Source organism: Esox lucius, chromosome 20 (assembly GCF_011004845.1).
Source record: "Esox lucius isolate fEsoLuc1 chromosome 20, fEsoLuc1.pri, whole genome shotgun sequence".
Taxonomy (NCBI): domain Eukaryota; kingdom Metazoa; phylum Chordata; class Actinopteri; order Esociformes; family Esocidae; genus Esox; species Esox lucius.
Window position 1 is genome coordinate 38052591 of NC_047588.1, and position 17867 is coordinate 38070457.

Sequence of the window (17867 nt, forward strand, 5' to 3'; positions counted from 1 at the left end):
CTTGGAATGTCCAAGAGTGTCCCATGCGCAGCTTTCGTGCAGAAGAATGCAAATTGTCTGCCAGTATTTTCTGATAACATGCTGCATTCATCTTGCCATCAATTTTCACAAGATTCCCCATGTCTTTAGAGCTCACACACCCCCAAAACACTAGTGAGCCACCACCATGCTTCACAGTGGGGATGGTATTCTGTTCACTTTAGGCCTTGTTGATCCCTCTCCAATCATAGCACTTATGGTTGTGACCATAAAGCTTTATTTTGGTCTCGTCACTCCAAATTACATTGTGCGAGAAGCTGTGAGGCATGTCAAGGTGTTCTGGGCCTATTGTAACCAGGTTTTTTTTGTGGCATTGACCCAGTAAAGGCTTCTTTCTGGCACCTCAACCATGCAGCTCATTTTTCAAGTATCGTCGTATTGTGCTCCTTGAAACAACCACACTGTCTTTTTCCAGAGCAACCGTATTTCTCCATATGTTACTTTTGGGATTTTCTTTGTCTCCCAAACAATTCTTCTGGCAATTTTGGCTGAAATCTGTCTTGGTCTACCTGACCTTGGCTTGGTATCAAGAGATCCATGAATTTTCTACTTCTTAATAAGTGATTGAACAGTACTGAGTGGCATTTTCAAGGCTTTAGATATCCTTTTATAGCCTTTCCTGTCTTTATAAAGTTCCATTACCTTGTTGCGCAGGTCTTTTGACAGTTATTTTCTGCTCCCCATGGCTCAGTATCTAGCCTGCTCAGTGCATCCATGTGAGAGCTAACAAACTCATTGACTATTTATACACAGTCACTAATTGCAATTTAAAAAGCCACAGGTGTGGAAAATTCACCTTTGTTTGCAATTTTCACCGTTGTATGACACCTTATGTGTTTGTAACAAGGCCAAACATTCAAGGGCATGTAAACTTTTGATCAGGGCCCTTTGGGTGATTTCTGTTATCATGATTTAAAAAGGAGTCAAACAACTGTGATAATAAATGGCTTCATATGATCACTATCCTTAAATAAAATACCGTTGGTTTTTTTTGCATGATCAGTCATATTATCCAAATGAATGCCAAAATGTCACAATTTCTGCCAGGGTATGCAAACTTATGAGCACAACTGTAGGTCTCTACGTTAGCAATGACTGTGCCAAAGGACACTTCCTGTTGTTATTTAGCTAGTGGTTGTTGTTAGCGAATGACCGAAGCTGCACTTACCGGCGGTAAGCTGGCAAACGTGTTTGCGATTTAGACATTCTGACGCTTCTACTGTCTCTGGAGGACCGCCTCCGGTCCGCCGACTCATTGCTATCTGGGAACTGGCTAAAGAAATTTGCTCAAAAAATATATAACCCCTCATGTAAAATACAAGGTTTGAATTGTTAGCTACCATGCTTCCTTTTCACAGCAGACAATAAACCTGCATTTTTTTTCCAACAGAAATACGTAGCTTTATTTTGTATAGATTTAAAATGAAATAGGTCACTTTTGTGAATAGCAAGCATTTTATGGAAACCAGAATTAGAACATCTGTAAAATGTTGCTGCAGTTGTCGTTTTTCTTTATTTAGTATATTTCAATATTGTTAAAGTTATAGCCACAGTGGGTTTAAAGGTTCAAAGGTTTGCAATACGGCTGATAGGTGCTAGCTCAAATGTGCTTGTTGGTGGATCCATGAATTCGCGCTCACCTGTCCAATAACGGCTTGGTGAGATTTGCATTGTGAATGAGCAGTAATTTATTAATGAAGCATTTAGTATGATGTGTATCTAAACCTGTATTGTTGTGGTGCATTTCATGACTTTCACTGGACGTAGTTTTTATCTTGTGGTTTTCTACTGGAATTAAAGGAAACAACGATTAAAAATGGCTGAGAAGTGGTTCGCTGGGAAAGTTCAGATAGAAACCACCAACCAAACTGTTTAAATACGCCTCTGGTCTCAGCTGTATTAACATGTTTTCTGTGTATTGTGTTTGTCATTAACTGTCGCCTCTTCACATCCTGTATTTACCATCATAAACGAATGTCATCATGATTTATTCCCTGTCATTCTTTTTGTATCATAGTCTGTATTCCCTTTGTCAATACCGCCTGTCTTTAAATTTGTATTGTATAAATTTTATTTACTTACAGTTTATTGAATTGAATTTTTTGTTTAATTGAACTATCAACATGTGGAATTTTAGTCTGCCCGTAATCAAGTTTGAGACCTCACACAGTCAAGCATGCAGATTTAACCTTCATTGAAGAAACAGGACCAAAGACACCGGAAAATTACTGTTATCAACACACACACCACTATGTACAGCGTGTGAAATAGAACAGCTATTTTTTTCTTAATGAGCCAGAGCGTGTTCCAGATAACATTACATTTATAAACAGCACAATCTGCAATGATCTACCAGCATTCAGACTGCATTTTTGCACGCGCATAAGCAGTACATGAGCACAGGTGGAACCGGTTTAAGTTTTCACTGGGGCTGCCTTCCAGGCCATCCATCAAGCTGTATCACAACTTCACGGTCCAAAAAGCCAACTTTTATTGCTTCGGTTGTTAAGTTATAAATCTGGAATTGGGATAGGAATTCTCTAAGTCCGAATCGTTTAGGGTTAAAAGTGCATAGTTGAATTGAATCGATGGCAATGGAATCCACACGCCACGTCAAAGCATGAGAGTATTGGTTAAATATGCAGATAGAGATCATGTGCTGATGAAAATGCGGTGTCATGGGAAAGATTTCGGAGAATGCCAGAGAGAACCAGTAATTTATGTTGTCCCAAATTCCGATATTTTCCCTGTAGAGCGAAAGTGTACTATGGAGTGAATAGGGTGCCATTTGGAAAGTAAGCGGAAAGTGGCCTTAGGCGGACTATAGAAGAGTAGGTAACTGAGAAAACCACACTTCCTGATTTGCCAAGATGCCGCTGTGATGTTTTTCCGGATGAACAAATTAGCATTTTTCACGGTTTCACAGTTAATCCTCAGCAACACCATGGAGCCGCTTCCTCCGCGATACATCCTGAGTATCCGAGACACTCAGACACACACGAGTGCGGAACTGGATACGTGCTGTTTGTTCTGGGTTTAATACAATAAAAAACCCACCGCAGCAACGTTAAAACGGTGCCACTTGGTGAATACGTCAATGCAGGTTTGACTGAATTGAGCAATTGTCAGTGTTAAAGGGCTATTCTCTGGTTGTAAATCCATCCGGGAATAGAGATTCTGTGTGTGCGCTGTTTCTGTCAGCTTGACATCCTGTGAATGGGCTTTAGTGGGAGGGGAGGGGAAGCATGTAGTCTCATTGCTGATTATTGTCACACTTGTTATTCAATTCAACCAAAACTATAAGTCTAACAAGCAAGTATGACCTATTGTTGGTATCAGCGCGATGCTGCTTGTCCAACGGTTCGCATTACAACGCCATCCGCTGGATGCAGGCGGTCTAAGATTATGCATTATGTAGAGCTGTCCTTGATAAATCTGAATTCTCTCAGATCAGGTGGTGTGATGTAAACAGGTACAGCTGGAGTAATGTGTGAGCTGTAGCGAAATGCTAAGCTAACGTTTGAATCCTTTGATCCGAAAGATCACAAACGCATGCAATCTGTCTCAGTAGGACTTGACATAAGCCACCCATACCTTTTTGAAGGTGAAGTACAAAGGCAACTATTACTGACTACAAATGTGTATTGAGCGAGAAGTATGATACGAAGCAGAACGGTTTGGCGAGATTTGCTTTGAGGACACTTCTCTTTGAATTTCCTGAGCCTGCCGGGAGATGAGTTAGAGAAGGGATAACATTTTACTTCTGACAATTAGTCATTACTTCAGTATACATTATAACTATAGGCCCATTAAGACTAATCTGTCATCATAAAAATGTAAAGGATTGACAGGGTGAAAATATTTATTAAAGTTTTACAATTTATGTTGATAATGAAGAATAAATCCACACTGTGCCAATTTATTAGGTCTTAAAGAACCAGGCCACTGTATTCTGCAGCTTCCAGTTTAATAGGGCTCACAAAACCAGTTCACTGTATAATACAGCTTCTGTGCATTGTGTGGATGTAAGGGTTTAGATGTGTCTTGTTAATTGCTCTCTCTGTGCTAAGGGGGCATAGCAAATGTGTGAAAATTGCTCCAACATTGACAGCATAACACAGCAAACAAAAAATATGATATTGAACCGGGGTGATGACTCAAACTGCTATGTACCCTATACAGAAGCTAGACTAAGAACTGAGCAGTAAGCTGCTTTACATGAAACCAATAACAAGCTGATGCCTGTTGCTGCACTTATGTCTCTAGTTGTAAGGTTTCTAGCGTGAGTTGATGTGAGTATAGCTTATGAGAAATCAGTGTAGCGACTCCATGCGGAATGTAATATGGCTACCTTCCCTTGGGTCCAGAACTCACTGCGTTTTGAAAAATAAAGATAAACTGAAATGAAACTCCAAACAGGCATTACAGCAAGCAACAATACAGTCCATACCAAAGTTATTGACCTCTATTCACAGGCATTTCTCTGATTTTTTTCATAATGATAACAAGCCTATACTAGAGAAATGTGACATTTCAAAATATATACGTTTACTATGGGCGACTGTTAATATGAGAATGGATGTGGTGACATCATTTGCTCCTGTAGATCCTCATATAATGGTGACCTCATTTGTACTGGTAGATCTTGACACAGTGGTGCATGCTGTCTGACACCACCAGATGCCCATCAGGCATCAATGTTAGGCCTCGCGGGCCGCTGAGTCCCTGGTTAATTATAGGCCTACCCATCCCCTGTGCGGGGTACAACAGCACCCTGTGCTGGCTACCCCAGTCTGCCACCAGTACGTCCCCATCCCTGTCAATGCAGATCCCCCAGGGACAGGCTAGGACGGGCCCCATTCCGGCGCACACGCCAAGCACCCTTATGGTGTTCCAGCCTGGCTCTAGCACCTTGACACAGGGCTCCCGGCCGGTCTCCCTGCCCCTCTCCGACACAGCCACCAGGCCAGAGCTCTGGCAGGCATCCACCAGGCAGGGCCTGTGGAAACCGGTCACCACCGTGCGCTCAAGCCGAGAGCCCGTCTTGGGGTCTAGCTTTAGGGCGGTCAGGGTGCCTCTTCTGATGTCCGCTACCAGGAACTCGTCCAGGCGGTTTACCGTCACGCCACGGGGGGCCTCCAGCTCATCCTTGGCGGATCCCATCCCCGACCCGCCAAAGGTCTGGAGCAGACGCCCGTGACGGTTGAACACCAGGAGGGCGCGCTCCGCTGCGCAGCTCAGGGCAATCAGTCCCTTGGCGTTGACGGCGATGTCAAAGTAGTTCTGGCAGCGTCGGGGGAAGCCTTCAGACATTCTGCAGTTCACTTGCTGGACGACATTTCCCAGCCGGTCAGTCACCTGGACACGGGCGTTGCCACAGTCCACCACGAAGAGCTGGCCCTGGGGCGTCGCGTGGACCCCGCTAGGCAGGGTTAGGTCGGATCTGCCGGAACCTTGTTTACCGAACTGACGGATGAGGCGCCCGACTTGAGGCTTGAAAAGACCCCCATCATCTTCCAACTCCGTCAGAAAGGGCTCCATCCTGCCTACATCTTGCTGATCATGCTGCCCCTGAGAGGCATAGTCTATGGTTGACATGGAGAGAGACCTGCTCCCTTGGCTGGGACTTCTCTTTAAGTCACTCTGCTTTTCGGCCGATGACACTCCGGAGTCCTTTCGCCTAGAAGCAGCTCTCGGCTCCTCTGAGACATTGTGTCCATGGCTGAGCGTCGGGGGGATGGAGATAGTGGAGGAGGTCCGGTTGATCCTCCAGTCCACTACACGGTCTCCACTCCTGCCGTTGATGTGGGGCCGTGTCTTGCGTGACAGGTCAGCCACAGACTTGGACAAACGAGGGGCACGTTTTATGGACCCACCCCTGCTGTGATCACAAGGGGTGCTGACAATGAATGTGTAGCAGGAGTCCAGACTGTCGGCCGGTGAAGGAGCACGCCCGTGGTCCCCTGGGTTTCCTGTGGGGGACACATCCGAGGACACACTAAAGTAGGAGTTTGGGTGATCTCTGGAGGTGAGGTCCATGAGACTGTAGCTGGTCAGTGGCTCCCTGGGACTGGGAGAGGAGGAGCTCAGTGTTCCACAGCCATAGCTGTGTGCAGGAGAGGACTGTCCCCCGGGGGACTTAAATGGCGTGGCTCTTCCTCGACTATCCCCTCCATCCTGGCTGTCCAGGCTCCAGCAGGGACTCAGGCTGCTGTGCTCCGGTCTGCCTCCTGAAGGGGAGGACGGCTCGCGGTCAGAAACCGTGACCAGGGTGTTTTGCTTCCTTTGGCCCCTGCCACCGTAACCCCGCCAACTGTCGCCACGGTTTCCCCCGTGCCTCGAGTCCTTCTCAGATGCTCCATTGTTAAGTAGCGCAGGAACAGCCAGGAAGAGATCCTCTCCTTGGGGTTCAGTGACAAGGGAGTCTGGCTCCTCATCCTGGGACAACTCCCTTTCAGGGGGCTCCTGCCTCGGAGGCCAATGTCTCGTATTTGACTTCTCTACTCCTGACTCCTTGTCACTTTGGCCAGAGAGGCGGATCTTCCTGACCACCCTCAGATGCCCTGTGCCTGTCGCTGAGGTCCCGGGCTGCCCCGCCCCAATCCCATCATTGGGACTTCTCCCCTCTTCCCCAGCAACCCCACCCTGGGTATCCCCACATTGTTCCCCATAATGAAGGGCACACATCTGACCCCGTGCCCCACAGCCCCCCACGTTGAAACACAGGTCATGCTCCTGGACCCTGATCTCCCCAAATGTCACAGATGTGGCCTGGGAGCTGGGTCTGAAGCTCACCTTCTTCAGGGACAGAGAGATCTCCCAAGGCTGGAGGAGTTCGGCGACCCCTCTGAGCAGCAGGTTTTGGTCAGGCCCATCTTGGCCCTGGCCACTTCTAAGGATCAGCTCCCTGAGCTGGGACAGTTTACGGAGCCTCTGATCCAGTAGGCTCTGGCTGACGCGGGCGGCCGCAGCGTTCTCCCTCTGCAGCTGCTCCAGCCGCCGCTGGGCATCCCGGTGGTCCTGCTCCACCCTCTCCAGCAGACGCCGCTCCTCCTGCCGTGCCCCCAGTATGGCGCGCTCCAGCCCCCTGCTCACGCCCTCCGTCTCAGTCGCCTGGCGGTCCCGCAGCCTTTTCAACTCCGTCTCTGCCCGAGCTAGGTCGCAAAGGGACTGGGTGGCCCAGCAGGCCAGGGGGGAGGGGGAGAGGGAGCCAGGGGTTGGTTTGCCATCATCCGCGGCATCTGTGTCGGACTGGCCCAGAGGACTGGGGCTGTGGGGAGGGTTGGGGGAGGTGCTTGGCGAGGGTTTGCCCACAAACATTGTTACAGACCAAGAGGTGGATGGTTGGGGTTTACCAGGGTAAGAGCCGTCCTGATAACAGATCTCTGCCAAGTCACTGCCTACCCTGAGACAGAAATGAGCAGAGAAAGATAATTGGTTAAAACAGAATGAATACACAAGACTTGTCAGCTAAATAACTGTAAAATAATCAGATTTTTTAATAATGACATACACTCACCTAAAGGATTATTTGGAACACCTGTTCAATTTCTCATTAATGCAGTTATCTAATCAACCAATCACATGGCAGTTGCTTCAATGCATTTAGGGGTGTGGTCCTGGTCCAGACAATCTCCTGAACTCCAAACTGAATGTCAAAATGGGAGAGAAAGGTGATTTAAGCAATTTTGAGCGTGGCATGGTTGTTGGTGCCAGACGGGCCGGTCTGAGTATTTCACAATCTGCTCAGTTATTGGGATTTTCACACACAACCATTTCTAGGGTTTACAAAGAATGGTGTGAAAAGGGAAAAACATCCAGTATGCGGCAGTCCTTTGGGCCAAAATGCCTTGTTGATGCTAGAGGTCAGAGGAGAATGGGCCGACTGATTGAAGCTGATAGAAGAGCAACTTTGACTGAAATAACCACTTGTTAAAACCGAGGTATGCAGCAAAGCATTTGTGAAGCCACAACACGCACAACCTTGAGGCGAATGGGCTACAACAGCAGAAGACCCCACCGGGTACCACTCATCTCCACTACAAATAGGAAAAAGAGGCTACAATTTGCACAAGCTCACCAAAATTGGACAGTTGAAGACTGGAAGAATGTTGCCTGGTCTGATGAGTCTCGATTTCTGTTGAAACATTCAGATGGTAGAGTCAGAATTTGGCCTAAACAGAATGAGAACATGGATCCATCATGCCTTGTTACCGCTGTGCAGGCTGGTGGTGGTGGTGTAATGGTGCGGGGGATGTTTTCTTGGCACACTTTAGGCCCCTTAGTGCCAATTGGGCATCGTTTAAATGCCACGGCCTACCTGAGCATTGTTTCTGACCATGTCCATCCCTTTATTACCACCATGTACCCATCCTCTGATGGCTACTTCCAGCAGGATAATGCACCATGTCACAAAGCTCGAATCATTTCAAATTGGTTTCTTGAACATGACAATGAGTTCACTGTACTGAAATGGCCCCCACAGTCACCAGATCTCAACCCAATAGAGCATCTTTGGGATGTGGTGGAACGGGAGCTTCGTGCCCTGGATGTGCATCCCACAAATCTCCATCAACTGCAAGATGCTATCCTATCAATATGGGCCAACATTTCTAAAGAATGCTTTCAGCACCTTGTTGAATCAATGCCACGTAGAATGAAGGCAGTTCTGAAGGCGAAAGGGGGTCAAACACAGTATTAGTATGGTGTTCCTAATAATCCTTTAGGTGAGTGTATGTTCTATGTAGCCCAACATAAAAATACCAGATGTTCCAATGGACTAGATTTGACTTTGCCTGCTTATCGGGGGTGATTGAGGTACAAGAAGAAAAATTCAATTAGACAATTTGTATACCGCTTAATGTAGTCTTTAAAAATATGTGACTTTTTCTCTCCCATTTTACTCTCTCGGCATATAATGTGTGTTTCTGGGTGAAAACATGATATATCAGTCCCATATAGCAGTAAATGGTGTGCTGGTGTGAAAATGCTTGATATAAAACAAAACCTCTCACAGTAATTGTGACCAGATAGATGACAGAAGACTAAACTGAGTCACAGAATTATCTCACATGCTAATCTGTAATAAAGCATCTTCAGCTTTGATTTCCTTGACTGTTGACATGGCAAAAATGCTTTAGAAACATTATTAGGCTGCGATGCAGTGACAGGATTAGTGATGTTGTGAGTGGATGATCGATGTAATGACAGGATGAGTGATACAGTGAGTGGATGAGTGATACAGTGAGTGGATGAGTGATGCAGTGACAGGATGAGTGATGTAGTGACTTGATGGGTGATGTAGTGACAGGGTGAGAGATGTAATGACGGGATGAGTGATACAGTGAGTGGTGGATGAGTGATACAGTGAGTGGATGAGTGATGCAGTGAGTGGATGAGTGATGCAGTGACAGGATGAGTGATGTAGTGACTAGATGGGTGATGTAGTGACAGGGTGAGAGATGTAATGATGGGATGAGTGATACAGTGAGTGGATGAGTGATGCAGTGAGTGGATGAGTGATGCAGTGACAGGATGAGTGATGTAGTGACAGGGTGAGAGATGTAATGACGGGATGAGTGATACAGTGAGTGGATGAGTGATGCAGTGACAGGATGAGTGATGTAGTGACTAGATGGGTGATGTAGTGACAGGGTGAGAGATGTAATGACGGGATGTGTGATACAGTGAGTGGATGAGTGATATAGTGACTAGATGGGGGATGTAGTGACGGGGTGAGAGATGAAATGACGGGGTGAGTGTTGTATAAAGAGTTGTTAATTTAGAGCCCAAATTATCATCACAACCAGCATCGCTCAAGTGGCACTCACAAAAAATAAATACACTAGCCATGGTCAAGTGTCTCTAATTACATCAAGCAGGTCCCATGTCAACAGCACTGTCTGTCTATATGGCTCCATGGAGAATGGTGCTAACAAAAGTCATCCAAGACAATGCATTTAGACCTCCTGTGCTGAAACCCTGTTGTAACACTACCTATATGCAAACACTATTGATTAGTGGCAGTATCCAGTGAGAGAGAGAGAGACAGAGAAGAATGAGAGAGATGGAGAAGAATGAGAGAGAGAGAGAGAGAGAGAGAGATGGAGAAGAATGAGAGGGAGAGAGAGAGAGAGAGAAGAATGAGAGAGAGAGATGGAGAAGAATGAGAGAGAGAGATGGAGAAGAATGAGAGAGAGAGAGATGGAGAAGAATGGGAGAGAGCATTGGCATTGAGAGGTCTGTTACCATTTCAAATGGAGGCAGACAGTCAGAGTGCTCTATATAGAGTAGGAGTTGGGAGTTGAACCTAGTCAGCCTGGTGTCACCACAAATAATACTCTTCAGGTCCCCGATTCATCTACAGCCCCCCCACCACCACCACCAACCCCGACCAGGCCCCTCCCCCCGACACCCCTCCACCACTTCTCCCTCACTGGAGAAATGGGACATCAGAAGTCATTGAGAACAACCTGCCTTGATATTTTATTCATGAACTAGAACAAAGTGACTGTGAGAAATGGTGGAAAAGGACAGATGTTCCTCACGTCGGTCTCCATGATGTATTACCACGATAACGTGGGGCCACATGAAGGGAAGCAAGCGGAAGGCTTGAACGAGACGTGTTATACCACTTCATAGACTTCTTATTACTTCATGATGGCAAACCATGTCCTGTCTGGTCCATGAAACATTCAGCAACTGTCCCGTCTATGTGTAAAAATATTGAACAGTCTTCGAATATTTTCAGGAGGTTCTACTTCGGTATCTTAAGAGTATAAGTGTATTTCGGCAGTTGAAATAAAGCAATAGAAACGGAAAAGAGTAGACTCATTAAAATAAAAACTTTTTTTTTAATGACGACTAGACCAGTGTTTCCCAACCATGCTCCTGGAGGCACCCCGCCCTGCATGTCCTATCTCTCCCTTCTCCGTCACACCTGGTTCAAATGATCAGCTCATCATCAAGTCCTAGATGAGCTACATTAGGTATGTTTGGGCAGAGAGGGATCTAAAACATGCAGGGCAGCGTGGGGTGTCCAGGAGCAGGGTCGAGAAACACTGCGCTAAACAAAATGCTGATTAGACGGCAGCTAAGAGCAGGTGTGTGTCCGCCTGTCCGGCCTGCTTCGTGGCAACGCCTGTGTCCGTGTGAAGTGGAATCCACGCTTTCTAGAATCCTGACTCCAAAGGATTCAGTTCCTGTGGTGAGTCTCTGTGCTGCTGTCAGAGGCCAGGTTTCTCCTCTCCATTTTCAACCCTGCATTATAGATGAGGAGATCTCGTTGCTGCAGCCGGATGTAGTGTGAGTGAGACTCTCTAATAGCCACAGGCATAACGAGTGACAGGATATGTTTTTTCATGGTTTCGGTTAGGGTTAGGGTTATGTCCGGGCATTTGTGCAGCACGAAACAATGCTGTCATTGAGAATTGACGTGAAATGTAATAAGTATACGTGGAGCTGTTTGGTACAAACTAAATATTTGTTTCTGTTGTGCTTTGATGCTTCAAATAGAAATGCGTAAAAAGGAACCATTTTCATTAATTATCGTGCATAATGGCATCACAGACTGTTTATCCTTAAATTTAATTATTGAAATGATATTAAAGTATACATTGTTAATTACTGTCCCTTTTAAGAAAAAGAATACTGTTATTGCTAAGAAAATACTTAATTGTCTTACCTCTGACCAGGTCCAACACCTGTTCCATCTACACACAGCACTCGTCTATGCTCACACTCCAAACTCACATTTTCTCTCCCTCAACCTCTCTGTCTCCCTGGAACACACTGCTACTGGTTTTGTTAGCATGTTTGGCGTTGCTAGGAGACAGCCTAGACAAATCTAGTTTCCGAGGGCCAAGTCTCAAAGTTAAGGAACTCATCAGCCCTGACAGTTGTAATTTAATATGTTTGTTCCCTCTAATGGGTTTCTTTCGATGTGGAAGGGTACAATGGTTAGGAGAAGGCCACTTCCAACACACAACCAGACCTTATCGTTGTCATATGAAATGCAGGCACACAAATCATCTTGAAGGTTATCAGGTGTTTAGACAGCGCATTATATGAGACACAAATGCTGACAAACAACCATGCCCGCTTGTGTTGTATGCAGTAGTGTCATGATTGTACAGTTCTTGGAAGTCTCCCGCAACAGTTTTTAAACAGTGGTGCCGGGGAACCTGTTTGAACTATGGTACTATCCACAGGAGACCATGAGACAAAACCGAAAGGCGCTCAGAAACAGTGTTTAGAACCGCACCTTACCACGTCGGCCTCAGCTAATCTTCCCATGCGTGCTTGTAAAAAATGTCTGTTAGCCACAGTCAAACCTTAAAGTATCCGCAGCTAAATAGACATTGAAATGTAACCAACTAGGTCGATTGACAGACAGCATGCTAAATAACATTACTATATGTACACTAAGCAGACTAGCTAACAAATTAAACACTACGAGTAGATTTACAGGTTTTTACTTAGTAAACAAAAGCCAGAGACATGCTAACTGATCCGCTCTCGTCACTTGCTGTATTTAAATGGTCTCCTACTAACTGGTCCACCAGGGCAAAGAGTGGATAACAACACCCAGCAGCAATTGCAAATTCCAAGGGCACATGAGGTTGGATTTAGATATATGAAACAATGACAGAACTGACTGGAATAGATTACCTGTAGAAATCAAGACATCACAATTACAAGGTGGGGAAAAAAGCCCCTTTAAAATTGTTAAGAACAAACAGATCACAAACAGCACTGACAAAAACCTATGTGGAGATTAGTAGATAATGTTTAAGTGTACTATAAAATGTAGTTGCCATTATGTGTGTTACTTGATATTGTTTTTCTTGTTTCTTGATCTTTTTTTTTTTTTGCTGCATCTTAAGAGAATTGATCTGTCAAAATGTAAAATAACTTACAAAACATTAAAAAAAACGTATTAATAAAGTGTAATGTCCCAAATAGAATGTGGAATGTTCAGAGTAGAACAGCTCTCTGTCTTTATGACATCATCAACGTACTCTGAAGCCCATGGTTCCATCTGATACAGTACACTACACAGAATCCCCATCCCAATGGCACGGACACGTCAGAGGTGCTACCAGCCACTCTCACATGTCCTATGACCCACAACACTAACAGACCCAGCATGGCCTGCTCCAGCATAGGTCATCCGTACACGTCAGCCCTGGAATTGGAAAAGGCTGATGACATCTGGCAGTGTGTCAAGAATAAGGTGAGAGAGAGAAGCCAGAGGTTATACGTGACAATACTCAACATTATAGTTTACAGCTCGGAAAAAAATTAAGAGACCACTAATCTTTTTAAAAAAAATCAGCATCTCTACATGTATGGCAGCCATTCCATTCCAATTTCTGTTATATTCCAACACAGGCACACCTCATTTTACTTAATTATGTACTGATTAGGTGATTACCTGAACCTAATCTAGTTTAATAAGGAAAATTATAAAAACCACAGCTGTGGTCATCAATGTCCTCTTGAAACAGGACCAGCTGGATGGAAAAAACTGTGCAAGTAGTATCTCATAGGTAATTTGAGTAAAAAAATAAGTATTCAGCATGACAAAAGAGTTGAAAAGAAAAGCTTTAAGTGAGGAAAAGAAGGATTAAATTCTGGCTTTACTGGCAGAAGGATACAGTGAGCGTCAGGTTGCTTCCATCCTGAAAATGTCAAAGACAGCGGTTCAGAAGAACAAAGTCAAGCAGCAGACATTGGGGACAGCAAAGCTACAGACTGGCAGAGGGGGCGAAAACGACTGTCCACTGTCCGAGATGACCGTCAACTCATTCGAATGTCAATCAACAACCGTAGGATGACATCAAGTGACCTACAAAAAGAATGGCAAATAGCAGCTGGAGTGAAGTGCATGGTGAAGACTGTTCGAAACAGGCTCCTAGGGGCAGGGCTAAGCGAGAAAAAAGCCCTTCATCAATGAGAAGCAAAGAAGAGCCAGGCTGAAGTTGGCTAAAGACCATAAGGATTGGACCGTAGAGGAATGGAGCAAGGTCATGTTCTCTCACGAGTCAAACTTTCAGCTTTGCCCCACACCTGGTCGTCTGATGGTTACATGGAGACCTTGAGAGGCCTATAAGCCACAGTGTCTCGCACCCGATTTGGTGGAGGATCAGTGATGATCTGGGGATGCTTCAGCAAGACTAGAATCGGGCAGATTTGTTTTTTTAAAGGAAGCATGAATCCAGCCAAGTATATGGTTATCCGGGAAGAACACCTGCTTCCTTCTGCTCTGACAATGTTCTCTAATTCTGAGAATTGGTTTTTCCAGCAGGACAATGCTCCATGCCACACAGCCAGGTCAATCAATGTGTGGATGGAGGACCACCAGATCAAGACCCTGTCATGGCCAGCCCAATTTCCAGACCTGAACCCCTTGAAAATCTCTGGAATTTGGATGGATGGTCACAAGCCATCAAACAAAGCAGAGCTACTTCATTTTTTGTGCCAGAAGTGGCATAAAGTCACCCAACAGCAATGTGACAGACTGGTGGACAGCATGCCAAGACACATGAAAGCTATGATAAAAAATCTGGGTAATTCCACCAACTATTGATTTCTGAACTCTTCTTAAGTTAAAACATTAGTATTTTTTTGTTGAAAAATGTGTATGAATTTGTTTTCTTTACATTATTTGAGGTCTGAAAACAATATTTTGACCAGTTGTTATTTTCAACAAATAAATACTCTAAATGACAATATTTTTATTTGGAATTTGGGAGTAATGTTGTCAGTAGTTTATAGAATTAAACAAACCTGTTCATTTTACGCAAACACATGAATGGTAAAATCAGAGAAATTGATAATTTTGCACTGGTCTCTTAATTCTTTCCAGAGCTGTATACATATGAGTGCTAGGGCATATACACGAGTGCTATAGGGTGCATGAGTACTTGGGCAAAAACAAAAACATGCACCCCTTGGGGTTCCCAGGACCAGGATTGGGAAACAAGAACATAGTCAGAGTCATGTCTCTTTAACAACGTGTTTACAGCATCAATCATCTCAGAATTGTGGATATAGATCAGTATGGTGCATATGTTTTTAACCCTCATATCAAGGAGGTTCACTCTATAGGTTAGGAACCACTGTTAGTTCTCTGAAACAAAGTGGCGTGAGTGTGCCCTAACCCTCACTCACTCTCCAACCCTGTCTACTCTGCTCTGCCTCTCTCCTTTCGCCTCAGGTGGCTTCCGGTCTCGGTGGCCCCAATGCGACGGCCGTGCCCCACCTGGGCGACGCCCAGATGTTCCGTCCTCTCTGCGTGATTGGAAAGCGCGTGGAGCGATCGCTGTGCATGCGTAAAGTCCGCAGCCTGTTCCCCCTTGGGCCCCTAGTTGACCTGCTGGACGACCCCATCGGCTACCCAGAAGTCTCTCTGAAGGCGGACGGGCCGGCGCAACGCGACTTTCTCCACGAGGAGTTCCTGGACGGCGCGGGACGGGTGAGGGTGCAGGTCAGCCGCCTCAGTAAGGAGGTGGCGGTGTGTCCCGTGGCGCCACACAGACAGCTGGTACTCCGGGACAACCTGCCCTGGCTGGAGTCAGTGCACCGTCTTTACCTGGTGAGAACCTTGAATTAGATACAAATGATGGATTTAAAATCAACAGGACGGTAGGTTCTCCAGTGGCAGGGTAGGATGTAAAACTGACAGGGTTGGAGTTAAAACCGAAAAGACGGTAGGTTCTACAGTAGCAGGGTAGGATGTAAAACCGATAGGATTGGAGTTAAAGCCAACAGGACGGTACGTTCTCCAGTAGGAGGGTTGGAGTTAAAACCGACAGGACGGTAGTTTCTCCAATAGGAGGGTTGGAGTTAAAACCGACAGGACGGGAGGTTCTCTAGTTGCAGGGTTGATCTCTCCCCTTCTTTTGGTTCCAGGTGAGGGAGGCGTACTGTAGCTCTGACGCCAAGATGCGTGTGCTGGGGATGGGGAGGTGGATGGAGCTGAGCCTGGGGCCCCACACTCCTCTGGCCTTCTCCTGCGTCAGGCTGTCAGTCTCCCCCTCGGGCCTGGTAATAGTATGTGACGGCTGGGAGGGAAGCTACCTGCACCCCAAGTCCAGGTGGGCCAAGTTCCAATCCCAGGACTACACGTCTCTAGCAGCAGAGAGACGACCGTCCAAGGTGATGGGCTTGCTCTCCCAGTTTGGTGAGCTCAACTTAACTCTGTTCTCCAATTAAATGGAGATTGCTTTCTTTACCACCCGACAACAGATGTCCCTCTCCCATCCTGTCGCTCTGCCTCCGGCGTTCCATTTCTCCTATCCAATTTCATGGTGCTAACACGGTGCATGCTTCCCTCGCTAATTCACGTTCAGATAGTCACGTGTAACTCCTGCCCCTCTCTTTTTCCAGCTTTGGGTTCATCCCACCCCTCCACCCTCTCTCTGCCCACTTTGGCCCTCCTGTCGGGCCCAGAACCCAGTAAGGATGACCTTCACCAGGTTGCAGAGTGCCAGCAAGAGCAGGAGATCTCCACGCAGGTTCTGTTGCCTGAAGAGTACAAAGAGTAGGGGAGGAGGAGCTGAGGATGAGGAGTAAGGGGGTGCTGAGAGGGAGGACAGGGAGGAGGGGGCTGAATGGGAGCGATATCAGGAGTGTCAGGTGAAGACACTGGCCTCTTGGGGGTAAAAAAACAATGGAATATAATTGACTGATGAACAGCTCTATATTCCATCCTGGGTGTAATTACTGAGTGCAATTACATTATTATCTGTTGTCTGTGGCAATACAGAAAAAATGTTTGTTGTGCAATTCAAAGGACAACCTTTTTGAGAGGGAACACATTAGTTGAGGTACCTTGTGTCATCCTTGTCTGTGGGAAGTTACTTTACATTTACATGACCAAAAGGGGAGAGATGTCAGCAGCAGAAAGAGGTCCTTCTATTTCAGTTTGATTAGCGGCCTAACAGCATGGCGTAAAATAAACTGGCCTCGACGGGTCAGACTGATTCATCAGGCGACCCCTCGCCGCCGGGCAGCCGGTTGATTGGTGCACCACAGCCGGCTAGTGATTGTGCGCAGTTCGCTGAATGGACACCTGATGTAACTGCGCACTATGGATGACGCGTAAACATCACTCCTACGGTCTTGAAAAAAAAAAACCTCCTCCCAACCACATAGTATTAGGGTAGAAATTACATTTATTTTCTGCTGGCCGGCCGAGACGAGATTAGAGTTAGAAGACTGTCTTTTTAGCTGCCCAGCTTTGTGTTAACATAGGGATCAGTAGCAGAAACAGAGCAGTAGACTTTGCGGGAGTGCTCCCATGGGAGTAGGTCCGGGGCATTTAAACATTTCTTTAGGGCCATCAGTCATTTCACAATATTGTGCGAGCACTGACCTAGCTCAGTTTATTTAATGATTCATTCAAGTTCGTTGACTGAGAATATATTCTAATTTACAGCAATAATTACAGGGTGAATGAGCTAATTGGAAGCTGGGGATGAGGAGAGGGTCATGTTGGTTTCAGGGCCTGACTGGAAATATGGTTATGCAACCAAATCACATGGTAAAATCATACAAATCTATGATTTAAAGGCCCAAAAAAATACAATGAAATGCTAACTCTAATTCTGAAGTCTGACTTTAAAACTACGCTTCCTGCAAAAAAACCCACAAAGAATATTTTCCTTTCTAACAGGCCCAGTGAAGCAATTTTTTTTAACACCGAAAATGTAAAATATACTTAAAGAATTGCTTTTAAATATTTCTTGAAAACTAATGATTACAAATAAAATCAGTTGTTTGTTTTTGACCATTTAGGAAGGAACGGTAGGAAGGTGTCACAA

General features: G+C 45.7%; 2 protein-coding genes across 2 annotated transcripts; one reads left to right on the plus strand and one right to left on the minus strand.

Annotated features, from left to right (window-relative positions):
- Window positions 1–2870: 2870 nt before the first annotated feature.
- On the plus strand, window positions 2871–16863 carry LOC109614749. The gene is made up of 5 exons (XM_020040814.2): window positions 2871–3142; window positions 13088–13273; window positions 15260–15637; window positions 15955–16225; window positions 16432–16863. Exons 1-5 carry the CDS (start codon window positions 3137–3139, stop codon window positions 16587–16589), a joined length of 999 nt encoding a protein of 332 aa, XP_019896373.1. The 5' UTR covers window positions 2871–3136; the 3' UTR covers window positions 16590–16863.
- Window positions 3962–7584, minus strand: LOC117593466. The gene is made up of 2 exons (XM_034288749.1): window positions 7559–7584; window positions 3962–7444 (listed from the first exon to the last, which is right to left on the minus strand). Exon 2 carries the CDS (start codon window positions 7357–7359, stop codon window positions 4666–4668), a length of 2694 nt encoding a protein of 897 aa, XP_034144640.1. The 5' UTR covers window positions 7360–7444; window positions 7559–7584; the 3' UTR covers window positions 3962–4665.
- Window positions 16864–17867: the final 1004 nt, after the last annotated feature.

Coding starts and splice junctions, on each gene's coding strand:
- LOC109614749 (XM_020040814.2), top strand. Junction 13,274..15,259: donor GGCAGTGTGTCAAGAATAAG/GTGAGAGAGAGA, acceptor CTTTCGCCTCAG/GTGGCTTCCGGTCTCGGTGG. Junction 15,638..15,954: donor CAGTGCACCGTCTTTACCTG/GTGAGAACCTTG, acceptor TTTTGGTTCCAG/GTGAGGGAGGCGTACTGTAG.
- LOC117593466 (XM_034288749.1), bottom strand. CDS start 7,359: ATGTTTGTGGGCAAACCCTCGCCAAGCACCTCCCCCAACCCTCCCCAC.